Genomic DNA, 27,361 nt, shown 5'->3' with positions numbered 1-27,361 from the left:
CTATTTCCTGTAAGCTCTGAATAAAGCGGTCGAGAACCACATAGGTAAGAGTGATTTTGGTAGATTTTCTAAATTATATTGATTTTAAATGTGCAGTGTATTTTGTCTCTCTTTCTGAGGAAATCGTGTACTTTGAAGATGTCACAGTCACTGTATGATAAATATTCTTTCCATTAGCCCTTCAACATGCTAATTTTCCATTTTTTTCAGATGGATTTGAAGAAACTGTATTTTGACATCACACAAATGCTTAGTCACATTTTGCCAGCTTTGGTTTTATGTAGGGCAGATGTAAACTACCTCAGAAATGCTGCTCATGTTTAGCATTACCTCTTGATAAAAAGATGACATAAAGGTTTGTTGTTGGTTAATAATTGCCATACACCAAGGCCAGGAAATCCGTGGCTGCAAGTGTTTTGTAGCAATTGGTAATAAAAATTCCATTGTTCAGACATAACCAGAGTAATAAAGCAGCACTGACTAGTCACGAGCTGTTGTGCAGTGAGTCTGCATAGATAAAATCTGAAAGGTTTTTAAAAATTACGCTTTTGGTGGTAAATTAAAAGATATAGTTTTGGCATCTGCAGTTTGGACACGATGCAGCACTCAGCCCTCTCTCCCTGGTGGGGTGCTTTGGGGAGGCAGGCAGTGGGGATACACACAGCAAGCAGAGAAAGCCTTGCTGTTCAGAATTTTTGGCCAACAGATAGCTAAAAATCAGTAAGAGCTGCTTGTCCCCCATCTTCTTTTGAGGTGTCAGCTGGGGGCTGAGCAGCCTGGGCTGGCTGAGGCTGCCCTTGAGGGGGGAAAATGCAAGGGTACTGAGAGAATGCTGCTCCTGCATCGGTTCTGAGCCTCCTGTCTGAAAGGACAGAGCAGGGCCCACGGAGCTGCTTCCCAAAGGCCTTTCTTGTCCTCAGCACCAGAAGAACATGGACCTGTTAGAGCAGGCCCAGAGGAGGGCATGAAGATGATCCAAGGGCTGAAGCACCTCTGCTCTGGAGACAAGCTAAGAGAGCTGTGGGTGTTCAGCCTGGAGAAGAGAAGGCTCCGGGGAGACCTTGGAGCCCCTTCCAGTGCATAAATGGGATTTATAAAAAGGAGGGAGAGGGACTTTTTATTTGGGTAGATAGTGACAGGACAATGGTTTCAAACTAAAAGAGGGTAGGTTTAGGCTAGATAGTAAGAAGAGATTCTTTACTCAGAGGGTGTTGAGGCCCTGGCACAGGTTGCCCAGAGAAGATGTGGCTGCCCATCCCTGGAAGTGTCCAAGGCCAGGTTGGATGAGGCCCTGAGCAATGTGATCTAGTGAGTGGCATTCCTCCCACGGCAGAGGGGTTGGAACTGGGTGATCTTTAAGGTCCCTTCCAACCTAAACCAGTCTATGATTCTATGCCTAGCTCCCGTGGGAGGAGCAGGGGATGGTCGTGCCTGAAGGGAATGGCCTGGAAGAGGCTCGTGGGCTGTTTCCAAAGGCCAGGGCTGTCCCAGCTCAAGGATGACAAGGGCTTACAGGCACTTCCTGTCAGGAAATGATGGAAAATACATGAGGCAGGAAATGAGCAGGAGATTAATGTGAGCCAGCAGTGTGTCCAGGTGGCCAAGAAGGCAAGTGGCATCTTTGGCTTGTATCAGCAATAATGTGGCCAGCAGGACTGGGGTAGGGATTGTCCCTCTGTACTTGGCACTGGTGAAGACACACCTCAAATACTGTGTCCAGTTCTGGGTCCCTCAATCTGGGAAGAACACTGAGGTGCTGGAACATGTCCAGAGAAAGGCAATGGAGCTGGGGAAGGGGCTGGAGCACAAGTTTGATGAGGAGCAGCTGAGGGAGCTGGGGGGGCTCAGCCTGGAGAAAAGGAGGGTCAAGAGGGACCTTCTGACTCTGCAACCCCCTGACAAGAGGGGGAGTCAGGGCGGGGGGGGGGGGATCAGCCTCTTTTCCCGGGCAACCAGCGACAGGAGGAGAGGGCACAGTGTTAAGCTACACGAGGGGAGGTTTAGGTTGGACATTAGGAAGAATTTCTTCACAGAGGAGGGTGACCAGATATTGGAATGGAGCATTAGACACTGGAACTCCACACAGGGAGGTGGTGGAGTCCTTGTTCCTGGAGGTGTTTAAACAGTGGACGTGGCACTCGGTGCCATGGTCTAGTTGACAAGGGTGATGTTCACTCATAGGTTGGACTCGACCATCTCAGAAATCTTTCCCACCCTAATCGATCCGGTGACTCCGAGGCCTTCTGGGGGGGGGAAGCACCATTCCGTGCTGCTCCGGAGGGGGGGTGGACACAGATCCGGCAGGGAGCAGGGGCAGGACTCGTCCCTGAGTGCCCGGGGGTCACCGCCGGCCCCACATCCCCCACACGCCCACCACGCCCCATTTTCTCCGCGGGCCGAGCCCGGCCCGGCGCGAAATGGCGCCTCCGTCACGTGCCGCCGCCCCGGGGCCCTCCCGGCGCCTGCGCTCGCCCGGCGGGGCCGCGGCTCCTCCCTCGGGCCGCGGCGAGTGCGGGGCGGCAGCGGCGGCGGAGCCTCAGCGCGGTCCTGCCCCTGCTCTGCCCCTGCTCTGCGCTGGGCACGGCCTGACTCTGCGAGGGAGCCGCGCCGAGGCGGCGGTGAGCGGGGGGACCCCGGGGTGGGGTGGGGGAGCGGCCGCGGGGGCGGCCTGGGCTGCGGGACCGGCGGGCAGACAGGCGGACACTCAGAGGGACAGACAGGCGGACACGCACAGGGACAGCCAGCCAGTCGCCCTCCGCTCCCGGAGTCTCCAATCCACCACCCCCAGCTCCAAACCTCGGGAGGGGCTCGGCGCGTTGTGCCCCCCCCATCCCCCCTTTGCTCCGGAGCTGGGGGAGCACCCGGGAGTCGATTTTATGGTGTCAGGAGCTCTTAAACGGCTCGTTAAAGTCGGGTAGGAACGTTTCCAGAGAAGCTGGGAGAGTAACGATTTTTTAAAAATTTATTTATTTATTTATATTCCCGGTGTGTGGGAGAACCCTCGAGAGAGCTTTTCCGTGTGCAGCAGCTTCAGGTGCGGCCCTGGGAAGGACCGAGGGGTCCCGGGTGTTCGGGCACGGTCTAAAGGCTGTTTCCTTCTAAAAATAGTGCGTTGGTGGAGCACCAGTATCTAAATTTCATCCCTGAAAGCGCAGTGCGTTTGGGTAAAGTTAAAACTAGCGCAGCTGAGCGTGGTTTATTTTTAGGTCTCTTGAGGATGTGTCATAAGCATGCTAAAAATGCGATAAATCCCTTGAGAGGGAGGCTCAGAGGCGCAGTTTTGGGAAAAACGAGGACTGGTTAAAATAAAATAATAATCCGCTTCAGAAGCAAAAATGCCGCCCCTTAGAAGTCTGCTGTGTCCTAGATGAAGAAAAAGCTTAATCTTGGAGCTCATCGCTCTGCAGGAGGAGATCTTCTGAGATTTAGGCTTAAAATGTATTTTTTACCTAATTTTTGAAACGCGCTCAGCGATTGGATTTGAGGTGGTAGCAGCTTTCCGGGGCTGCCTGCCTTGGGTGCAGTGTCTGCTGCTCCTGTTCCCCAGACAGACTGAATTCCGAATTCCTTACTCCCTGGACTGGGATTTCTTAAAGACACTGCGACTAATGGGACCGGTATTTCAGCTGTTAAAGGCACGTCCCTAAACATTCATTTCCAAGTGTTAGAAAGTTAAAGCTTAATTACCAAGATGCCTGCTTTATCCCAGAGGATTTCCAAGCTTGGTTGTTTGAAATGGTTTTTAATATCTCAGGAATTGCGTTTAGTTTTGGTGGTGTTACTTCAGTGGTTTTTTTTTTTTTTTTAACACTGTCTCTACTCGAAACCTGTTTTTGTGGTGTTTTATTAATTCCTGCTGACTCCTGCTGTTGAGAAGTGAAAGGGAAATCTAGAAGTCGGAGGAAGCAGTTATTTCTTTGGGGCTTGAATCTGTCATATGTTGGGTTATAGTAGTAAAACCTCTTTTTTTTGGAGCTGATACTGTAACGAGGGAAGCGGTGAATAGCTGCTTGCTTAACAGAGCCACTGCTGACCAATTCTCACATCCCCCACCGACCCTCCCCCTGCCATGGGAGAGGTTTTTTAATGGCTTAATTTTAGCAGAAGTTTATGGTTCTATTACCAGGATAAGTTGCAGAGTTATTTAACCTGATTTTTCTCTGAATCCCTGTTGTTTTTTGTGGATTTGAGGTGGTTTGAGTAGGATAATGTGCAGCTGTGCAAAGTACCTGATCACAGGACGTTTAGGTCAAAGAGCTTGTAGAGGAAAAGAGCTGGATGGGTAAAATTGTTGATACTTTGCTTTACACTAATGAGGATATGAATAGATTTGATGAACCTCATCAGTCACTGAAGTGTTTCATTTCAATGACTGTGTTGCTGCTGTTTATCTTCGATAACTACCTTAGATAACAATTCACTGTCATTTGCATAACAAGCTTGTATTTGATTGCATCTCTGATAACTAGGGCTTTTTAAATATTATAAAAATTACTACTTGCATAAATTAACATGATTTAAGGTGCTTTGGATGGTTCTTGTAGCCCAGGACACTCAGATGTACATTAGGTATACACCTGATTATATATATATATATATTTTTTTTTTTTGCTAACAAGAATTTTTTGCTACCCTTTTTTCTAATGTAGTGTCTAAAATTTGCTACTTTTTATCTACAGTGTAAAAGTAGGAACTTCCTTCTGTACTGAGGGTCTTAGGACAGGTCTCTGCAAGAGCAGCTCCCTTCCTCTTGGGGGTAGTCTGTGGTTATTCAACTGTTACAGGTAACCAGTCCAACATTTGTGACATTCAGAAGCCTACTGAGCACTGTAGGCAGTCTTTATTGATTATCTATATTTGATACATTTATTACTATAAATGGCTATTGCTGTCCTATTCTTAATTTTCAGGTGTGACTTTACTGTTAATAATTACTTTTGCTCGCAGCCACACTGAGAAGTGTTGGGAAGAATACTGAATTTAGGACAGGTGGAAGGGTTCCCCCACTCCTGTGATAGGCTTGTAAAGTTTATCCCAACAAAGATTTCGGTTATTTGGCGTGTTTTTATAAAAGAAAACTTAGTGATACATTTGAGGGTAAAGCTTGGAGTGATTGCTTATGCTGGAAGACAGCGAGACACAAACTCATTTGTAATGTAGTATTAAAATAGTGCAGAGGGACGTGGGGGATTTTAACGCGAAGCCCTTGCTGCGGTGCCTTGTGATCCTTCTTCCCAGATGGTTCAAGCTGCTCTGGGAGCTCGTAAACAGGGAGGAGGCTGCGGTGGGTGGGTTGTTGTTGCAGCTCCTGCCATGTGACTGCAGCCAGAGCCGGGGCAGGTGCTGAGTGAAGGCTGCGGCACGTTTGGTGGCAGCAGCCTGTGCCATGTGGCCTCTGTGTGCTCATCATCTCTCACAGCTCCCCTGGCCAAGGAGGAAAATAATTATTTTTTTTTAATCTATGTTTTTTATTACTCCTAGATTACATTAGTAGTTACAGTGTCGTTTACCAAATTTCACCACTAGTGGTGATGATAATGCAAATACTGAATAACTTACTGTTTGCCTTGTGCTGTTGGCAAGTACAATGTAAATGCAGTTGCAACACTTGTTTCCCATCGGTTTTATGCTTAATCTGATCTCACAGTTCTGTCAGTGTGGGATGAGCTGCCTTGTGTTAAGATGGTGCCCTCAAGCTCCTTTACTAAAGCAAGAAAATGTATAAATTGATGCCAACGTACTTTCCTGTAATTTTTGCATTGTGTGTAGTATGAGGATTATTTTTTTCAAAACTAATAAAGGTTTTTGTGGCATTTTACCTGGACAGGAGGGGAAAGCAGACAGATGCATGTGAGTGCCCCATGGCTGCAGCTGCCTCAGTTCATTCACTTACTGCCAAGTGTAACTTGGAAGCATTCTTTAGGTAAGGAAGTTGCTTCAAAATACGTGGTTTATAAACTTAATACACTTCTGTGTTGGATCTTTAAATTGCATCTCAGTGTTTTGTACTCTCAATCATAATATTATTTATGTATTCTGTTTATATGTGTCCTAAGCCTACCTTCTATTTGTTAGACACTGACAGTACTTGTGACAATGAGTTCTGTGTCCTGCACAGACTCTGCTCCCTTCCCAGGAGAGAGAACACGTGGCACTTGTGGACTGTGCAGTGCAAGGCCACCATAAGTGACAGATTTCTTCAGGTGCCACCCACGAACAGAGCTGCTAATGAATATCAACTTTCTCATGCTAGACAAGCATGACTGTTCAGCTCTTAAATTCCCTGGTGTGTGAGCTGAGCAGCAGCATTCCTTGCACAGGTTGCAGGGCTTGAGTTGGGTTTTGCAGAGGAGGTGGGAGCTGCTTCTCCCGTGTTCATAAATAACACATGTACTCCAACAGTGTTAAACTTTACAGCTATAAAGCTGATATTAACTGAGTAGTTTTCCATAAGGTGATGATATGATCTGGGAGAATATTAAAGCCTCGTGTCCCATCTTTTAAAGAAAAATAAAGAAGTTCAGCGTTGGAAGGTTTCTAAAGATGTTATTACTGGTTGAACACAGTACTTGGTAAACATCTTGCATTTCTAAATCTACTTTTAAAATCTGTCATGATTTAGTGAGGTGTGTGTTGCTGTTCCTGTAGCTTTCCATTAAAACATCTTCAAATAATGTAAAATGGGGAACTGAATGTGGAGGTTTTGGGTGTATTTTCTTATAGCAGACCAAGATACTCTTTCATAGTAAGATACAGGGTAGTTTTTCCATATTAGTATATGGGAGGATATTCATATATATGAATCTTTTTTCCAGAAAGAATTTAATTGACCAAAGTAGTTTTTTCACTTTTAAGATTATCATGATGCAGTAAACATACTTTTGGAGTAAGACTGAGTAAAGTTGAAAGCCAAGAGTCTTTACATTTCAAAGTATTAGAACTCATATCTTTAACTCTTCTGATTCATGTGGTTTTGGTATAGAGCAAGCTGAAAAAATAAACACTTCTTACCCAGGTTTGTAATTTCTTTAGGTAATATTCAAGAATCCAGAGGTGTATCTGTGTTGCATAAGAGTGCTCATGTGACTAAAATTGTGGTTCAAAACTAGATTTTTGCCAACAATGACACCTTCCCATTAGTTAAATGATATTTTTCAGACAGTGTTTGGTAAAACTAATCTGCTTGGCACATACTGTTGTTCTGCTTCCACATCTGCCCTGCAGAGCAGTGTATCCTACTCATCTCTGTTCCAGAATTGATTTTAATCCTTCCTGGGGGTTTCCCAGACACTGCAGAACAGTTTTAATTTGGTTGATGGCTTCACAGGTTGGTTCATCTTCTGGAACCCGTCCCTGCCTTCTGGTTAAGGACTCCATGCACACACACAGGATGACTCAACAGTGGGATGGATGTTCAGATACCAGAAAGGTGCTGGTAACTTGACAGGAACCTCCACATTCTTTGGGGTATGTGTGCCTGTAAACCTCTCAGTGAATAGTGCCTGGATTGTATCACGTGGAACTATAATTCAGTGAACTTCAGTCGTGTTTTCAAATATATACTGCTTATAGTTTCAGTATTCAGAAGGAAATAAGCATTCATATTTCACAGTAAATACTGGGGCTTCATGTTTGGTACAAAACTTTGATGCATAACCAAGGGAACCTTTTTCTGGCTTTGCATCCCACAGCAAGTAAAATGAACTCATTTTGGTAGATTTAAAGGACTGCAGTATAAGATATTAAACATAAAAATTTTGGACATAACCAGTTGCTAAAGGATGTAGCAACAAGAACAAGTTCTGGCCATGTTCCTTCAGGTCTTCATCCATCTGGAGGGGATGTGCTGCTTGTGGGCTGTAGCCTGACCTGTGGTTTAGGGGAATTCCCTTTCTGGTTGTTCTCAGATGCCAGAACTTCTTTGTGGGAGCCAAATCAGCACCCAAGTAAGTTTTGAATAAGGTAGCAAAAATTTCCATTTTTATCAGAAACTTATCTTTAACCAAGATGTTGCAGATCTGCACGAGAACAGCAGTAGCAAAGAGAAGCTTCTCAGCCAACAGAATTTGTTAAATTTCATTTTTTAATCTGGACTTCAGATTTAGCGAACAGCTAAATTTGTAGTTCCTCTGGAGGAGGGAGGAGGAAAAACAAACAACAGGTATTTGACTCAAAAGGTGTTTAACCTTTGCTAAATTTAGCAAGGCTATGAGCAACTCTAAGAGTTGTGCAATGGTTAATTACTACATCCACACTTAATGCTTTGGAATGCCCATTCACTGTGTGACTTAAAGCACTCAAAAGTCATAAAACATGGTTGTGTGGGTGATAATTTGATGGTCTAGTAGCAAAATGTTTATTCATGCTGAGATTGCATCTTCATTCCATTAGTAACAAGCCACGTGTCTATTCAGGGAAGAAAACCTGTTATTTAATATCATTTAAAGAGTGTTGGTAGCTTAGCTTCATATATTGCTGATTCCAGTCACTGATGGAACTCTGAGTAGACTGAGTGAAGATTTGTAACAACTGCTGAAATAAATTTCTTGGTGGTTGAGATAATTTGTCAGGAGGTTAAACAGTGGTGAAGCTGGTCATGTGAACAGCTCTTAATTAATTGGGTAGGTTGTTCTTTCCCACTTCTCAAAGAATGCACATGCTTTCTTTTCATGCAGGTGTGGCTTTGGTGTCAGACACCTCCTCAGCCAGACAGGTCAGGTTTTATAAGTTGGGAAAAAGGCCAGGGAAGTTTTTGATAGGATACTGTGTATTTTGGCAGCTGTTTCTGCAGTATTGGGGATTGGGAGGGGTGGATTTTTTTTTTCCCCATAATGAGGATACTTTGGAAAATTTTCAGATCAGAAAAAGCATTCTGTGAGAGTTGCCATGGAAGTTTGTTCAGTAAAAAACTAGATAATGTGCTCTGTTTGTTCTTGAAACACGCATTGGAAAATCCTTCAGACTGGTTGGGAAGAGAGAAGGTCTGGCTGAACATCTGATTAGTGGGACAGTTGAGAAAGGGCCTCAGCCTGCTGTGAAATGAAGTGGCACTTGAAACAAAGATTGTTACTGAGAATTGAGTGAATCACAGAATTCAGTCCAGAATGTCTTGGGTAGGTTGCACTGCTTCAGCCTGGCAAAGTGGAGCTTTTCCTTAGGCTGCTCTTTCCTGAGCTCTGACTCATGTGGCAGTTGGCCCTCAGTGAAGCAGATCCATGCAGTTTGCTGAATTCCAAGGTCACTGTCCTTTCTCTTGCTGAAAACCAGCATGTGAACCTCACTTACTTTGCCCTGCTCTGATAAGTGGCCTCTGAAGTTTTTTGTTGTTAGTTGTACAAACATTTTTCCCCTGCCTGACATGATTTAAAAGAAAAAAAAAAAAAAGCAAAGGGAAAGTGGGCAAAACTTTTCAGTCTGACTCTGACATACCTGTCCCAGGTTTATTTGTTTAAATAGAGTTTATGAATTAGGTTCTGTAGTTGATAAACTTTTTAGAAATCATTAGTAGATTCCGTAGTTTGTCTACTGAGTTTAAATTTAAACTGAAACAGTTTTTTACTGCTAAATTAAATTGCTGTTATACTTCTTTTTCCCTACAAAGTGCTTTATGTACTGTGAAGTACTAACACATGAAACTACACCTGGTAAATTAACAAACCCAAGTTCTCCAGATTCAAATCAGGTTGTACAAAATAAAAGGTACTGAGAGAGAAGGTCCTTGCCAACATCTGTGCACTGGATATGGACATATGGCCATGCTTCTTTTCAGAGTAACATGCTGTATTTAAACTTTATTACCTTGTTATCTCTTCCTGTGTTTCCACTGCCCTGTCTGCCTTCCTCCCCTAATATCCTGTATTTTTCTAGAGCCCTGTGCTGTGCGTGAGCCCTTCCAGGAAACTGCGGTTTGAACACATCGGATCGTTACAGCCCCTGAAACTTCCACGATGAAGAGAGCTGGGCAGAGAGTTGGGGTTGGAACTGAAGCTCCTCACACATCACAGACAAGCAAAAAACAGAAAACTAGTTCATATGGCTCAGTGTTTGGTGACTCTGCCCTGTGCAACTCGATGGACTGGAGCAGCCTCCCCCACCACGTGATCCTGCGTGTTTTCCAGTTCCTCACTCTGGTGGATCGAGCCAGGGCGTCTTCTGTTTGCCGAAGGTGGAATGAGGTTTTTCACATCCCAGATCTCTGGAGGAGATTTGAATTTGAACTCAGCCAGCCAGCCACTTCTTACTTAAAGTCTACCCACCCAGACCTCATTCAGCAGATTATCAAGAGGCACGCTGATCACCTGCAGTACGTCAGCTTCAAGGTAAGCCTGGAGCTGGATCTGCTGTGTCACCTTGCTGTGTGCAGGGCTCTGTGCCAGCTGCATTAAGGGTTGGACCTGGGAAGTCTTGTTCTTGCAGCAATTTATTTCCACATGTGCAGGCAGCTTCCTTCAGTTTTCCACACTCTAATCTCTACAAAGTAAAGAAAGAGCTGTTGTCGTGCAAGGCAGAGGAGGGAAGGTGAGATGAAACAGAGACTTGTCCAAAGTCACTCTTCAGGCTAAGGAATTGAGAACCAGTTCATTATTTAAGATGCAAAGGTGTTGTCCATGCAGATAAAATGGATTAAATCTAGACTTTGTCGAGTCTTTTTTGGGCTCCAAGAGTTTGGCATTTTAAAAAAAATATGTATCACTGCCTGTTGTAGCACCACTACTGTTACAGTACTGTAATAACATGAGGTTATTTGAAGAGAAGACTCAGATTTGAGGTCTCTGTTCATACTAGAAATGCCCAGCAGTCATACTCAGGAAAATTTTCCTGAACTTTCCCTGAACTTGTTCTTATCTTGAAATTTCTGATTAACGCTGCACTTTGTCCCTGTGGTAATTGCAGGCTGGAGCAGCACAGCTGACCAGGTGTGGAACTTGCAGTCTTGGGTATCCATGGTGCTGTTTTTTCAATAATACTGAAGAATGACTTCATTATTTTAAAATTGCTTTTACAGGTTGATAGTAGTACTGAGTCAGCAGAAGCAGCTTGTGACATCCTTTCTCAGCTGGTGAATTGTTCAATCAAGACACTGGGTTTAATCTCTACAGCAAAGCCAAGCTTCATGAATGTCTCTAAGGTAATGTTCTACAAACTGTAACTAAGTACTTTGGGCTCATCACTGTGTCCACTTATCCCTGTTTTATTACAGGGAAACAATAAATCAGAGTGGATGAGTTAATTACTGAGTGTAAAGTTGACTTCTGTCATGTGCAGCAGCATGTTTTTAAACAAAGATCCCCCATGTTCATGTTCAAATAAGCCTTTCTTTGTTGCACAAGAAAAGGGAGTGACTGAGAAGTGATTATTTTTCTACTTTCTGTGTGTGCAGAATGTGAGGTTGGGAAACTGAAGTTCTGCCCATCTTTTCATAAGATTTTTTTTCCTTCCTTCCATTTCTCCAAACAGGCTCATTTTGCTTCAGCACTGACAGTAGTTTTTGTAAACTCCAAGTCATTATCATCAATCAAGATAGATGACACACCAGTTGATGATCCTTCCCTGAAGGTTCTTGTTGCTAACAACAGTGACACTCTGAAACTCCTAAAAATGAGCAGCTGTCCTCACGTTTCACCTGCTGGTGAGTAGTGAATATATGTGAAAAACGGAGTCATAAAGTATCAAAACAATAATGGGAACACACACACAAAATCCCTGATCCATGAATCAGCTACTGCTTGGTGGGATAAAGGAGATTAAAGCAGTGTCAGTAATGGCTTTGCAAGGTGCTGAGTGTGTACAAATTGCACAAACTAGTGGTTAAGACTGGGAGTGTTTTCAGTTTCTGTAGGGCCCTCGTGTGTCCGGATCTGGATCTGAACTCACTGGTTGGTGAAGGGCTCACTGCCTTTGGAATACTCCCTTGCTAGAAAGTTCAGAGGGCTTTTGCATCCCACTTTCCTTTCTCCTGAAACCCTAATGCTAGGAAAAGGGAATCTGGGACTGGTCTATCTCCTGTGTTCTTTTCTGGAGTCCACAAAAGGTGATTTAATCTGTGTACTTTGTATTCCAGCAGATAAAGAGTAGTTATGTTGTTTATGTCTTAATTCTTGAAAGGCTCTACTTTAACTGTTAAACAAGGTTGTTGGTGGTGATTTAAACAGTGTAGATGTAAGTTGAAGGAAGAAGGGAATAGTGTCAACTTCAGCTGCATCTGAGCTCGTTTCAGTTGCTGCTTCAAAGCTGACTAGATGTGTCATAGGGAAGGGCAAAGAGGAAGATAAGCAGATCCAATATGAGTGTGACTAGTTAGACTTGGGTCTTTTACTAATAAGTGTTGATGGCCAAAACCCTGTAAAATGCTGTGGATATCTAGAACTTCAGTATTTCAGGGGTTTTGGATATAAGCATGAAAACTCAAACCAATAGTACTTGCTTGAGCTTTACAGCGAACAATTGTGGTTATATTTGCTTTTCATTTTACAGACTAATTTTTCTTGTTCCTCAGGCATTCTTTGTGTCGCTGATCAGTGCCACGGACTTAAGGAGCTGGCTTTGAACTACTACATCTTAAGCGATGAGCTTCTACTGGCTCTGTCGAGCGAGAAGCACGTCGACCTCGAGCACCTTCGCATCGACGTCGTGAGCGAGAACCCCGGGCAGGCGGAATTCCACACCATCAAAAAGCAAAGCTGGGACGCTCTGGTCAAGCACTCCCCCAAAGTCAACATCGTGATGTACTTCTTCCTGTATGAGGACGAGTTCGATGTGTTCTTCCGGGAGGAGACGCCGGTCACACACCTGTACTTCGGGCGCGCCGTCAGCAAAGCGCTGCTGGGCCGCATCGGCATCAACTGCCCGCGGCTCATCGAGCTGGTCGTGTGCGCCAACGGGCTGCAGCCCCTGGATGCTGAGCTCATCCAGATCGCCCAGCGCTGCAAGAACCTCACGGCCATGGGCCTGGGGGAGTGCGAGGTGACCTGCAGGGGCTTCGTGGAGTTTGTGAAGATGTGTGGGGGCAGGCTGACCCAGCTGTCCATCATGGAGGAGGTGCTGATCCCAGACAGCGATTACAGCTTGGATCGGCTGCATTTGGAGGTCTCCAAGCACCTCGGCAGAATGTGGTTTCCTGATATGATGCCAACGTGGTAAATTCTCTCTCCGTTTGTGGATAAAGGGGTGAAATCAGGGTGTTGCTTTCTATGCAAATAAGGAATTTCAAAAGGAAATGTGAAAACTTACTTCCAGATTTGAGTTTTTCTACCTTGAGAACCTCTGGTAGACTAACAGCAAAACACTCTAGAATATAAATTGTATACTGAAATAGAAGATAGATTAAAGTGTACTTAACAGTTCTGTGGTTTACAGGTGCTTCAAACTTCAGTGAACTTGGGCTTCTCTGAACTTCAGTTTAAATGTTCTGTTCACTTTAAAGTGGTTTGGGGTTTTTTCTCATGTCTTTGTTTAATCTTTCTGATGTAGTCAGAAGAGGAATAGGGTAACTTTTTCCTTTAGGAAATCAATCTTTATGGAAAGCTGTATACAACTTGGAGTACAGTATTATTTGTCATGATGTTTTATATAGCTTTTTTTTATAAATATCCTTGTTTTAATTGTAAAAGCTTGTACATTAAAATACACTAGCCCAGGTTAATCAGATGTAATCTAGTTTAAACTCACGGTATTATATTAAAATTTTAATAAGCTGAAACTGTAAAGTTTTTTTGTAAGCATTAAATTGCACTTTAAATAATTCTGTCACAGTAGTGAAGCTGTTGAGACTGCATTGTACAGTATGTTGGTTTTGTCCTATGCATTAAAAGGGTAGGAAAGAGACTTTGTTAAAATTAATGAATGTAGAAGTTTGTAGCTGGATTGACTGCTTGAGTGAGTAATAAGGCACTTTGGAAACTGTTGGGATATAAGGAATAGCTTTGGATTTGGATTTGGTCTTTCAGACTGTCTGAAATGCTGTTCCATGCTTTCATAATTGAGACGTAAGAAGGATTTCATGAATGTGGCTGGTGAGAAGGAAGGAACAAATGGAATACAGTTGTCTTTGATCCCTCTCTGTGTGGAAGCCAGGATTTAGAGCACTTAAATTACTTGTCACTGACAGACCAGGATGGCCTGTAGTGATCTTGGCTGTGCTGTAAGCCCTGATTTCTAGAGAAAGGATTGCTGGAAGTGATCCTGAAATATTTAATTCAGGACTGTTTAATACTTCTTGCTACTAATTGTTTTTTAAGAAAGAAGATTTTAATATATTTATTTTCTTAAAAGGGGAGAGGCACGGTGAGTTGATGTAAATTAGAGTCTGTATTTTTGTGTTGACATTTTGCTCACTGTAAACTAAAACTCATTGTATATAAATTTTGCTGTAATCACTTTCACGCTGTACTTGGTTTGTCTTCCTGTTGATAGTGGGAATTCTACATTAATTAGCTGGTGGTGTTTGTCACTGTCGTGGTTTAACCCTGGCTGGCAGTTCAGCCCCACACACCCAGTGGGGTGGGGGAGAGACTGGAAGGGGTAAAAGTGAGAACTCGTGGGTGGATATGAAGACAGTTTAATAGGTAATGCAAGAGCCACACATGCAAACAACCCCAAAAAAGGGAATTAATTAACCACATCCCATGGGCAGGCAGGTGCTCAGCCATCTCCAGCTCCCAGTTGGAAGCCAAAGGATTGAAGGTAACACACAATACCTGAATCAGTTATTTTCTTTTAAGAGACTGAAATATTTCCAAACAGTATTTGGTTTAAGATATATTGATTTGCTTTAAATGGAAATGTAACAAAGTGATTTAATCCATGCACTGATTAATTAGACTCTTATCCATCTGATGCCCTGTGTCCTGTTAGGATTCTGTCCTGGAAGAAACCATAAATGTGACAAACCTTGGGAGAGGCCAAAGGAATGTTTAACTCTTAGATTATGGCAAATGAGTCATTGTCACGTTCATGCCTGAAACCTGAGGGTTTCTGACATGGAAACTGTAAAATGGAATGTGGACAAATTGTGTGTGTGGTTGGGGAGTCGTGGAGTCCTTTTTGTCTCTCCAGCCATCAGAACAGTGTTAGTGAATAACCAAACACTAGTGACTGTAAATAGAGAGTTCAGGGGGAAGTTGCTAAAATGCTGCTTTGAATATTGTCCCTTTTCAATCCCTCTCACTGAAGCAGCTTTTCTGTGAAGCCATGAAACATAGAACTGCTAAGGCTGGAAAAGGCCTTTAAGCTCACCAGGTCCAACCGTGGAACATTGGCTTGCTCCAGCTCCAAGCTTCCAGAGAAGCAGGTCTGCATTTATCAATACTGTGATTTTTGACGCACTGATTTTTTTGGAGCATTTGCTCTGCTGGCTGATCTTAACAAGTGAGGCTGGCTGGTACTTGAGGGGGAAGCTGGCGGTCATGCACCTTCTCTGCCACATGAGGGGGTAGCTAGTTGGCATTTTAGCTGATTTTTCAGACTCTTTGAGAAAGCTTATAACTAATCATTGCTAATTCCCCAATTCCCTCCAACAAAAACAAATCTTTTTCCCTTGTGTGAGCCTCCACTAGAGACACTGCTTGTGTAACACTCAAAGTAGTGAATCAGTAATAGCATAGAGTTTTTCATGAGAATCAAAAACAACTGTTGGATGCTGAGATGAATTTATTTAGAATTTGCTGCATTTCCATTTCACTCTCTTTGCCCTTTCCCCCTTTCGAGATTGCTTGTAGGATCCGAGTGATCGCAGTTCTCAATGTGGATGTGAGATGTGATGCCAGGAAATACTCTTTGCATTGGCAACATTTTCCCAAGGACTTGTCCCTTGGAAATTGCCCCGTTGTATCTTATGGGATGGATACAGAGTAGTTTTACACAGAACCCTGGTGAAAGCAAGGAGGGAAAACATCAGATGACTGATGAAGCGTTTGTTTTTCTCTACTAACTCTGTTTCAGAAATATTAACAATTTCTGTCTTATCCTTTCCACTGAGATAGCAATAGTGAAAATACCAAAATAGCAGAGGCATTACGGTCATAAAAAATGGTTGCAGTCATTGACTTGGTGGAAGAGGGAAGATGGAAGGCAGGGAAAAGGTGGGAATTCCTTCTTTAGTAAAGGGAAGAGCTCAAAGACACTCTGGCGTTGTAGCAGGAGCAAAAAGTTCTGCAAGTAGGTGGATAGAAGAAAACATTTACCTTGCTGAAGTGCTTGGTAGCTGCAAGGTCACGCATCCTGTGTGACCTCAAAGACATTAAATGAAGAGCAGCCATTTACCTGAGCCTCGGATTTGGACTCCATCATCGATGGCATTTCCGTTGTGGAAGAATTTGACAGGCCCGGAGAGCTGCCCGGAGAAGGGAGCGTACACCGTGGCTCCATCAGCACAGATCACATCCACTGCCCTGTGCTTCCCTTTGCCATTGCGCCTGGAAACAAGGACGGAATGAGAGACATCTCTTGTTATAGAGGGAGATCAGGCAGCATGGGGTGAAGCCTGGAAATGGGTTGTTAGGAGGGAAATAGTGTCAGACTGGCTGAAGGGTCTGTAAAGGATTTTTTGATGTGGGTGGTTTAATAGGGTGGGCAACCTGTTAGGGCTGGAGAAAAAGCCTTTCTTCCAAGTCTTAAATAGGGCTGTAGAGTCACAGAAAGTTTGGTTGTGTGAAGGACATCAAGTCCAGCTTTCCCCTCGAGTCAGGACTGTTCCCAACACCAGGTCAGGCACAGCTTAGTCGGAGTGATAAAACCCTCCAAGCAGAGAAGTGTCCTCAACAATGTGTGTGGCCTAGAAGTTTGCTCATGTCCAACCCAAACCTTCAAAGCTGTGATTCTTAAGTGACTTAAACAGCGCTCAACTCTTATTTCAGTGGAGGAACGACAAAACCCCACGTGTTCCCATGGCACGGTACCTCGGAGCTCCGTAGTATCCGCAGCCGTACTTATCACAGCCCCTTATCTCGTTGGTGGGATTCCCAGCACACACCGTGGCCCAGCGGCTGTCTTGTTGTGGCAGTGGTGGGACATCTTTGAAACACAGAAACACAGCCCATCAAAGTTAGCTTTCTGATTGTTTTAAGCCTGGCATGTTTGTGACTGCTGTGTTTTAATACAGTTGGGTGAGAACATGTTGGAATTACATCCCACGCGTGCGGTCGGATTTCCCTCCACAGGATTTGTCATCTTTACAGGAAATGTAAATAGAATGTACAACTAAGGTGGATAGTAATATCTCAGACAAGAAACATGCCTTAGAGACAAAAATTCAAAGAGAGAATCACAGGTCCTTGAGTGCAACTCTACTCCTATTCTGGGCTGCTTTTTTTGTTGTTTGGGGTGTTTTTACCGGGCGTAAGCAGGTGGGTAGGATCGGAGTGGTCGCAGTTCTCGACGTGGATATGAGAAATAATGCCAGGAAATACTTTCTGCATGGGCAGCATTCTCCCAAGCTGTTGCCCCCTGCGGATCTGGCCGTGGTACCGGATGGGGTGAATGCAGACGAGCTTCACGCAGTAACCTGGAGGAGACGGGAGAGGAAGCGAGGTCAGGAAACATCAGCTGCCTCTGCTCCTTGGGAAGGCCAGAAGCATTCCCTGCCAGCCTCTTACTGGAGACTGTAAGGATGAAGCAGAAATGTCGTCAAGGTACCAGCAATCGTGAAATCAAAATTACTGGATTTGCTGTGGAAAAGAGGAAAAAAGGGAGCTGGAAAACAGGGACAGGAAAACATCCTCTCAGCAAAGCTGAGGGTGTACTTGCGATGCTTTATTTTTACTGTTTCCTTTTTGTTATTATTATTTGGGGTTGTCGTTTTCCTGCTACATGTTTTCCAACTCCTTTCTTCCCTCCTATCCCGGAAAAGCTTAGGAAAGGACTGCATCCTGCTGGTGCTGCCTTCCAAAATTTCAGCGTGCTAGAGAGGGTGTGACACTAATCAGCACTGTGCTTCAACTGAAGAAACCCTACTCAAGGAAATGGAGTGATTACTTGTGTGCACACCTCACAGCATTACCCGGTATTCATTACTTGCCTGATCCGCTGATTTGGACTCCATCATCGATGGCATTCCCATTATGGAAGAACCGGATGGGTCCGGAGAGCTGCCCGCTGAACGGAGCGTACACGGTGGCTCCATCCCGGCAGATGACATCCACCCCCCCGTGCTTTCCTTTGCCACTGTCCCTGGAAGCATAAATCCATCCTTAGAGTCATCTGTCAGCGTTAATGTTATGTATCAATATCAGATACACATCTATCAGGGTTAATGTTATGTATCAATATCAGATACACATCTGTCAGGGTTAATGTTATGTATCCTTATCAGATACACATCTGTCAGGGTTAACCTTATGTATCCTTATCAGATAACTGAAGCTTGTCTAACAAAATTTTTGTACCTGCAATCAAATTAGAAAACAGCAGCTTTGGTCCATTTTTTTTTTTTTTTTTAAAAATTGCAAAATGTTCACATTACTCTGGCCTTCTTTAAATATCAAATTTAAGCTTATTTTTAGTTTTCCCAAGTTCATGGGGTATTTCAAGGTGTTACAGTGAAGTAGCCTTATTCTACCCCAAAATACATCTGTGCCCATGTGAAATGGAATCTTATGTTTGGCATTTTCTCATTTAGAAGTTTGGAAGTGACATGATGAGGATGGAAACTTCTTACAGAGCCTGGGGAGAGGAGACAGCAGGAAAATGCAGGGAAGGCAGGAGACTTATACTTATAAAAGCATTTTTCAGGGACATATAACTTGCTATGTTGTCAGGTCTCTCTTTGCTGACAGACTTTTAGTTTGTGTGAATGAAACTACTGGGCTGCTGCTGAATGTTAGTTGAATACCTTGTTAAATAACAAGAATGACACAAATCCTTTAAATACTTTCATTTCCTTTGGCTGTGTGTCATGTAATGGTCTCCCTGCTTCACCCCTACATTGGCTGCCAGCAGTGGCATCACTGCACTTCTGGGAGATTGCCGAGGAATATCCCAAAAACGGGTAAGAGGTCCTGCCAACAACAGTCTTCTCTCATTCTGAGTGTCAGCTCTATTTAACTGTACTCTCTCCTGCCTGAAAATTTCCTTTAGGAAAGCACCAGTGAACCCCAGAGTCCCAGAGTCCCAGTGTCCACGGTGTTACCTGTCAGCGCCGAAATTCCCGCAGCCGTATCTGTCGCAGCCCCGGATTTGGTTGGTGGGATTCCCACTGCAGATCGGGGCCCAGTGTCTGTGCTGCTGTTGGGGTGGGTGTCCATCCAGCTGCTTGGCAAAAACTTCACGTGGAAGAGAGAAAAAAAACCAGGGAAAATTCAACCATCTTCTGCCCAGTGCAACAGAAAGCGTTAAGGTGCAAAAAAGGGTGTTTAAAGTCGGAGACCTGAACTCACAGGAGTTTGGAATCTCTGAAGCTGTAGGTAAAAGGACATTATACAACCTGCTGTACAGATGTGATCCACTTTTCCTTGAGGTCTTACTTTAAGGTATATATACTAAAAACAAAGCAAAGCTATAGATATTAAGATATAGGTTTTAAAAAGTAGTTTTGGAAGTAAATCAAACCAGTGGTGCCTGGTTGATGGTTGGACTCAAAGGATCTTAGAGGTCTTTTCCAGCCGTAACAATTCTATGATTCTTCATGGCACCTCTGATCACTTCAATATATGACTCTTAGTGCCCACCTAATTCCATATTTTATATTAGTCATAACTGTACAAACCACCGTAATCCTTCATACAATTGGATTGAAAAAAAATTAGCATTATTTGCAGTGGAGTGAGTTTCAGTAATTCATTAGTGTCTGCCTAAACCCAGTCAAGACAAGCTGTAACAGAGCAATCCCAACTCACCAGTGGACACCAAGCTGACCAGAGCCACCAGACTGAGAGCTGGCATTTTGGGGCTGCTTCACCCGTGTTCTTTGATCCAGTCAAAGACGTTGCACAGAAGCCACCCGGGGTATTTATGTGGTTTTGAACAAGTCTGTTGTCTTGACCAATCAGTCTTGAGCAAAGTGTTACATCTCTGGGCTTGTGGTGTTGCCATATTCAGCACTGGGGGTGTCCATGGGCTCTGCAGTTGTTGGAGCTGGTTGTGAAAGGCAGATAAAATCATCGGGCTCTTGGCACACAGGAACAGATGGAAACGGGCAATCCCACAGTGCAGGAAACTCTGGTTGAACCGTTTCTTATAACACCTTTTCTTCCCCTTCCTGAAGTGAGGACACACTCAGGCCAAAAATGGTGAGAACTCAAAGGACTCGGAGGGAAAAGGTGGGCAAAGCTCCAGGGTGGATGTAACCAGTTTGTCCTTCGCTGCTCATTCCAGTGCCTCCTCCCAGGTGTTTGTGCCAACCAGGAGCACATGGAGCTGTAGTGTTGGGCACAGCATGAGCATTCACTTAGGCTAAGAAATACAGATGCTTTTGCATGGAAGCATGTCTTTTGTTCTTGTTCAGCTGAAATTGTCAATTATGTCACTTAAATCCATGGAGTCTTTTCACTGAAACCCTAGTTTTTGACAGTAAAATTCTTATTTAAACATATTCAAGTTCTGAAACAAGTGTTGCAAACCCAAGTTCCGTGGGCAACACTGATGTGGAGTTCAGAAATTCTAGGTTTTAAGATGTTTCATTTAGTACCTGCTTGATTTCAGGTGTTGTGCTCAGGCTCCTTGGTGCCTCTTGTAATTCTTTAATTTGATTTTTTCTGCTCTAGTTACAGAAAAGCATTAGATTTTTCTTTACAAACCTGTCTTGGTTAATATGAAATTTAAATAAGTCATGGCACTTTGACATAAACTATCTGATATTCCAAGGTACAGGAATCTCTGAAAGTCCTGCAGATTTTATTCAGAGGATAAGCAGATGTGTCTCTGCCCCATTTCTAGTTTGCAGATAGCATCTGTACATCATGTTTTCTGAAAACCTCCATGGAACAACGAGTTGGAGACAAATTTTTCACTCGTGGTTCCAAGCATTTTATTTTTTTTTCCCCCAGACAATATTTAATCCTCAAACAATTTTTTAGCCCTCCCTGGAGTTATGAAAAGTGGTTTGGCTGGTTTTATCCCTGCTGCTTTCTCCCTCATCCTGCCAGGAAGAACTGCTGGTTTCCACACTTGCAGCCACCAAACAGATATTTATGAAAGTGTTATGTCCTTGCAGTCTAGTTTTGGTGGGGCTTTTGGTTGTAATTTGCTCAGTATGACAGAGTCCAGGCTGATAAATGATACAATGTGCTGGTGAGAGCTCTCAGTGGATATTCAGGGTTTGGGGATGGTGGTTACCCTGGGACTGAAATACAGGATATGTGGCTTTGTGTGACCCTTGCCAGAAACCACTTTGGTTGCTTATTCACCTTCATTTGGCACACACTGTCAGCAAAACCCCTCAACTCTCCTTAGCAGAGAGACTCAGCAGGGGAGGTGCCATGGGTGGCATTTTCAACAAAGATTTCATAGCAGAGAGGTAGGAAAGTATTTCCAAGCTTGGATAACTCAAGAGTAGCTGCTGGAAGCTTTTTCCTACTGTAATCAAACCCATTGGAAAATAAAGACTCTTTTGGGTGGTGCCCTTCCCAGCTGAGGGGTCTCCAGTGGGATTTCTGCAATAATGGTCTCAACCAGGTTTTATTTCTGATTTATTTCTGACTGCCAGTTTGGATTAGTAGAGTTTTAAATATCTCGCTAGATAACTTTTGCCTGAGGAGGACCTGAAAAAACTGATGATTTTTATAGACTTCTGTGAACTCATATGCTCCAAATTTTACCAAGCCAGGAATTGCAGCACTTCAATCCACCCTATGAAGTCTTGGGAAGGAAAAGCTCAGTGCAAAGCCAAGCTGGTGGGCACGACAAGGGAAATACAACCATGTTACAGGTGCACAGACACTGAAGAAACTTTTCCTTGAGTCCTGTTTTGCAGTCTGGCACTTTGTAAAATGGCTCTAAGCTCCCTGTTCTTTGCAATTTCTTCCCCTGTCTCATCTGTGTGCAGAGCTGACTCCAAATTGCTCAGAGCTGTGTACAGTTATTTTTACCCCCCCCCCCTCCCCCAAGAGATCTTAACAGCCTTGTTCATGTAAAACACATCAGAATGTCATTGCCACTGTAATGTTTCTAATGCACTTCTGGTACAGTACTCTTAAGAATAATGCAGTTGAGGTGCAGCAGTGCATGCCCCACCTTTCCTGGGTGAGCTGGCAGCTGCAGATTCCCTCCCCTTGGGCAGGAGGAAGCTCTGAGCCGAAGTTGGTGGGATCCTGTGTTGGGCAACAAGCTGTTCATGGACAGTTGGGAGGTGCAGTTGTGAAAGTCCTGAATTGGCTGCTTGGCACACGCCAACAGCAGGATATGGAACAACCCCCTGGCATTGCAGTCCCGGGAGCTGCAGTTGCACCATTTCCTTCCCTGTGCAGGGGAGAGGGTGAGGATGTGGAGAGGAGCCAGGGTGCAGAGCTGCAGGGAGCTCATGAGAGCAGGGGGGCTGAGCTGGGAACTGCTGGCTCCTTTCTCCTGCAGGATTGATGTGAGGTCCCCATTCTTTCCCTTTTATGTCAGTAGTAACTTACCTGGCTGTGTAAGGAGACCCTTCAGGGTCTTCTCATGGACTGAGCAACTGCTCAGAGGGCAAATGGGAGTGTTTGGGCTGATGGCATTGAATCCTTGAATCATAGACTGGTTGGGGTTGGAAAGGAACTCAGAGACTATCTCATTCCAAGTTCCCCACCATGGGCAGGGACATCAACCACCAAGTTGCTCCAGGCCCTGTCCAACCTTGCCTGGAACATTTCCAGGGATACAGAGGCAGCCACAGCTTCTCTTGACAACCTGTGCCAGGGCCTCCCCACCCTCACAGGGAAGAATTCCTGCCCAGTATCCCATCTAACCCTGCACTCTGGCAGTGGGAAGCCATTCCCCCTTGTCCTCTCACTCCAGTCCCTCTCCAACACTCTTGGAACCCCTTTAGGCCCTGGAAGGGGCTCTAAGGTCTCCCCAGAGCCTTCTCTTCTCCAGATTGAACATCTCCAACTCTCTCAGCCTCCAGAGCAGAGCTGCTCCAGCCCTCAGAGCATCTTCATGGCCTCCTCTGGACTTGTTCCAACAGGTCCACGTCCTTCTCATGTTGAGAGCCCCACCAAGCAGTGAAGGAGCCAAGCCTGATGCTGTCTGTGTGGGAACAAGTCGGTGCCGAGCACTCCCCTCCCAGCTGAGCTGTGACAACAGGTTACTGAACACCCTAAGAGCTATTCCTCTGAAAAATGAATAATATTCTTTGAGCTAATCATTACAAAATGAAATGTGTTTCAAGAACCGACTGCAGAAGAATTCACTTGTGCCACCAGCAGTGCAGGCTTTTGTGGGGAAAATCCAGTGTAATCCAAAGTGCACTGGCGAATAATTCCGGGTGCTGATCATTGAAATAAGGGGGATTTTGCCCCAGAGATTAACTAAGCCTCGCGTACAGGGCTGAGATTGTAGTTCCGGTGGGATATCAGCAGGTCGCGCTCGCTGACCAGCCAAAAAGCAGGGCTGGGAACGTCATTTTGAGCAGCTCCCAGGCTGTGGGAGGCATGAGTATCCTGCCTTTCTTCCTTGCTACGTGTGAGCTGAAGAGGAAGCTGCAGTTGTGCTAGTGCACAATTCCGAGTGAAGGCTCTGTCTCAAATTTACTTTGCCTTTATCAACAAACATCCTTGCTAAGCCTGACCTGGGCGGGTTTCATAAGGAGGATCGAGGAACACAAAATATCTTTTTGCTGCCCACGTCCTGTCTCATGGGGAGGACAAAGCTTTGGATGAATCATCCAGAAGTCCTCCAAGGCTTGGGGAAATAGGAGGGCATGGTGTAGATGTGGGTTGCAGCTTTAGGCACTTAGACCTTGTGATGTGAACTTGTAAAATAAAAGGGAGAGAAGGAAAAGAATCTCTGCAGAAGTGGTGCAGAAATGAAGCAACGCTGCATGGCTGAGTTTACTGGCTCTTTCCTTAAAAGCCTAGTTGTCCCTGTTTCTTCCCCCCCCAAAAAAAAATATTTCCAAAACTGTGTATTTTACCAGCCTTTTATTTCCCTCCCAGAGTCAGCTGCAAATTGTACCTTCCCTTCCTCTACACCCAGTTAATTTTTAATAGACTGAAAAGATAAAGCTGGATTTACTCATCCTGTTTGCCCCAACTCCTCTGTAATCTGAAATAGAAAAGTGATATTTGCTTGTTCTCCTCTGCTCCTGGGTGACAGCCCCAGATAAAACTGGAAGGATTTTATGCAGGAGCATCCCACACCCCCGTGCTGCTGGAAAAACTCTGATTAAATAAGACATCCCTGAAGAGGTTTGTGAAACCCACCTGTGGGACACACCAGAAAAGTGCTGAGCTTTGTCACTGATGGACAGGGGACAATGTAACTTGTAGAGGAGCAAAGCTGGGGTGTTGCTGGAGGCTCAGAGCCCTGAGCAAGGTCAGCTCAGTCTTCAGTATATTTGCATGGAGAGGTGGGGGCTTGATTGGCATCTTCCCTTTTCAAATATAAGCTGATAACTGGGTTAGAGCCTGGGATTTTAACCAAGTCAATCTTAGGTTGGAGTCTTCCTTTCCTGGGGGCAACAACTTTATGACAAAAATTAAAAAAAAAAAATTGGTCAAAACTGGAGAACACTGGGGAATTTTGCTGTGATATTTCTTCTTTCAGTGTAAAAAAAAATGAAGGAAAAGTGTTTTTTTTTCTCCAAGAGATTTTCACACCTCCATGGTATTGACTTGTTTTCAACATCTGGTCATATCTGCCCCTGCAGGTAGGGCTGATTTTTAAATTCACAGCAAAACTAAAGTGGTTCCTGGGGCAGGTGAATGGGACACAGCGGGTTAAGCACCTCTAACAGGTGCAGCAAACACATTTCTGTAGTTTTTTAGAAGAAAAAAATCATGTCAAGCCACACACAGCCCTCACTGAAGCAGCTTCCCTGCTTCTCCAGGTTTGGAGTTGCACTAGGAAACCCGTGAGCCTGCAGCACTTCCAGAGCACTTTAGCCCTGGACACTCCCAGTAGCACATTGGCAGCCTTGGCCCGAGAAACCCTGTCCTATTAACAAGAGCTTGTTGTCCCAGGAAAGTCTTCAGCTGATTTACTAATGGAAAGAAATGCCTCACTTGGATGAAGAGAAACCCGGGTGTGCCAAGGCAATCCTGAGGCAGGAGCCTGGGGAAAAGGAATGAGTTACTTCATCACTGTTGTTTTATGGCTTTGCTGATGGGCCCTCGGGAAGATTTGGGTTTCAGCTTTATACAGGTTTTTTTCTCCCCAGCTGCCTTAAAAAAAGCAGAACCCAGCCCAAACCCTATGACAGCACCAAAGAAATTCAAAGCAATTTGTAGCGAGGCAGCCCTTTATTAATGTGATTTTCCATGTTCAGGCACAAGTGAAATTCCTGGCTTGTTGAAGAAATCTTGTGGTTTGCTGCAAGGAGAGCAGGGCAGTCTGAAGAGGAGTGAGCTGCAGCAGGGCTGCTGGGCTTGGAGGATCCATCCCCTCTGCCACTCTCCATCCCCTCACCCACCAGGGCACGATGTGCAGGGTGTGGGAACAGCTTTAAAGGGGGTGTTACACCTCACACACGCTGCACTCTCCTTTCCCCTTCGCTCGGTGAAAGGTCATCCCACAATGTCACTTATGATTGTCACACAGAAACAGTGACAGGGCAATGGTGTGGCTGGGACAGAGCCAAGCCCTGAATCCAGCTGACACCAGCCTGGAGTGGACTTCAGAGCCTGGTGCAGACCAGGGGAGGTGTTTCAGCTCCAGACAACCCACTGCAGACCAGCAGAACAAGGAGGGGAATCATGCTGGTCCTGCTACATAAGGGGTTTTAAGCCCTTAATCCCTGTGGGATTTTCTTCTCCAGAAGAAATGTTCTTGGTTTCCTGTTTTCCTGCTCATCGGGTGTCACACGTAGAGAGGGGAAAATCTATTTGATGGGAAAATTTTGAAACAGTATATTCAGACAGACTATGTAGGCGAAAAAAATGGCAGCAGCTACCTCTGTGTGATGCTTCTCGTGCCCAGGGCTCAGCTAAACCAAGTCAGATAAAATTGCATCAGCTCAAATTCCTTTTGTTAATTACTGATTTTATTAGAGAGGTCCAAAAGGAGAAGAGAGGAAGCAAAGTAATTTTGTACATTTCTTCAGAAGCTCAGAAAATGAGCTTTTTTTTTACCTAATTCTGTCACTAATAAATACCCTGAGGGCCAAATACTCTCTGTTTCAAGTTGCATGCTGGGTTTAGAGCAGTGATAATGATCAGGGAGGTAAAGAGTGATTCATGAAGCCTTTGTGTGAACTGGGCAGGAGCAGTGGGTGCTTTGCTCGCCTTCTCTGCACCCACCAGGCTGCATTTCATGGGGGTCACAGCCTTATTCTGGGTCTGAACAACATCCCAAGGGCTGAAGCAATGCCCAAAACCAACCAACTCTTTCACATTTTGCTTGTGGCTTGCTGGATTCAAAGGTGTTCCTTTTTTAATTTGCAGGAAAACCGATTGCAGGAAGGTGGCAGCAATTGGCAATTGATTTTGTATTGATGGCAGGAGTGTAGAAGACATAAAGCAGGACAAGGGGAGTAAAAGCAAGGGCAGAGTGTGTCTGATGCTGGCAGTGAAGGGTCCCTCACCGAGGAGGAGATGGGGGAACTGCGTGGGAGGTAAGTGAGGCAGGATGGGTCTTTTCCTCCTCTCACGTAGTGCTGGGAGGCACTGAGATAGAGGGAAGGTGTCTGTGAGGGAAAGGTAATTCCCTTTAGCTGTGGCTGCAGAGCCTGGAGAGTGTGTGTGTCTGGAGGGGGGGAAAAATCACAAAAAATATACCAAAATCACAAAAAATACCCCAAACAGTTCAGCTCTGGAGGCTTTGCAGGACACCCCGTGCTGTGGGAATTCCCACTGCTCTGTATTTGGGGGATCACACCAGGAAAGGTGGCTGTCTTGCTTGCAAAGGGGTGAATAAGTAGCAGAACTGCAAACTCCTCATATGCAAGCAAGCACCACAGAACAATCAAATTAAACGTAATTGGAGTAAGATTAAATTTAAAAGACAATGACATTAAGTTCTAGCTCTAAAACTCATAAAACTGTCTAAAAGCTGTTTCCAAAGCTGTAACCATGCTGAGATCTAATAAAGTTTTCATTAAAGAGGAAGTGTTTGACTCAGCCTGTCCCTTAGCAATAGGAGGGTTGTTTGCCCCTGTTATGGAAGGGATGCAAGTAGCTATAATAGTTTCCTTTCTGTTTTACCAAGTACCAAGGCATGACTGAAGTGGTTGGCAATGCTCTAAGAGCTGTGAATGCTCAGCCTATGCAAAAAAATGCTCTTTTCTCTGCCACCCACCCCTTGG

General features: G+C 44.6%; 2 protein-coding genes across 4 annotated transcripts; one reads left to right on the top strand and one right to left on the bottom strand.

The window, feature by feature from the left end:
• Window positions 1–2,491: 2,491 nt before the first annotated feature.
• LOC113947220 (F-box/LRR-repeat protein 21-like) lies at window positions 2,492–14,381 on the top strand. 3 transcript variants are annotated; one of them, XM_027643564.1, is made up of 7 exons: window positions 2,492–2,618; window positions 5,828–5,923; window positions 7,328–7,467; window positions 9,868–10,319; window positions 11,006–11,128; window positions 11,458–11,629; window positions 12,497–14,381. In XM_027643564.1, the coding sequence occupies exons 4-7, from the start codon at window positions 9,948–9,950 to the stop codon at window positions 13,138–13,140; spliced, it is 1,311 nt and encodes a 436-aa protein (XP_027499365.1). In that variant the 5' UTR covers window positions 2,492–2,618; window positions 5,828–5,923; window positions 7,328–7,467; window positions 9,868–9,947; the 3' UTR covers window positions 13,141–14,381. The 3 variants fall into 3 exon arrangements, with proteins under 3 accessions (XP_027499365.1, XP_027499366.1, XP_027499367.1); XM_027643565.1 differs by lacking the exon at window positions 2,492–2,618 and having other exon boundaries at window positions 5,485–5,923; XM_027643566.1 differs by lacking the exons at window positions 2,492–2,618; window positions 5,828–5,923; window positions 7,328–7,467 and adding an exon at window positions 7,482–9,113.
• Window positions 14,382–15,645: 1,264 nt separating this feature from the next.
• LECT2 (leukocyte cell derived chemotaxin 2) lies at window positions 15,646–19,917 on the bottom strand. Its single transcript, XM_027643426.1, has 7 exons — window positions 19,830–19,917; window positions 19,124–19,256; window positions 18,014–18,165; window positions 17,330–17,500; window positions 16,896–17,010; window positions 16,261–16,412; window positions 15,646–15,866 (listed from the first exon to the last, which is right to left on the bottom strand). Exons 1-7 carry the CDS (start codon window positions 19,873–19,875, stop codon window positions 15,676–15,678), a joined length of 960 nt encoding a protein of 319 aa, XP_027499227.1. The 5' UTR covers window positions 19,876–19,917; the 3' UTR covers window positions 15,646–15,675.
• Window positions 19,918–27,361: the final 7,444 nt, after the last annotated feature.

This window comes from Corapipo altera, unplaced genomic scaffold (genome assembly GCF_003945725.1).
Source record: "Corapipo altera isolate COAL_440 unplaced genomic scaffold, ASM394572v1 75, whole genome shotgun sequence".
NCBI lineage: Eukaryota > Metazoa > Chordata > Aves > Passeriformes > Pipridae > Corapipo > Corapipo altera.
Note: the sequence above shows the minus strand (reverse complement) of the source record. Positions and strands in the feature narration are given on the sequence as shown.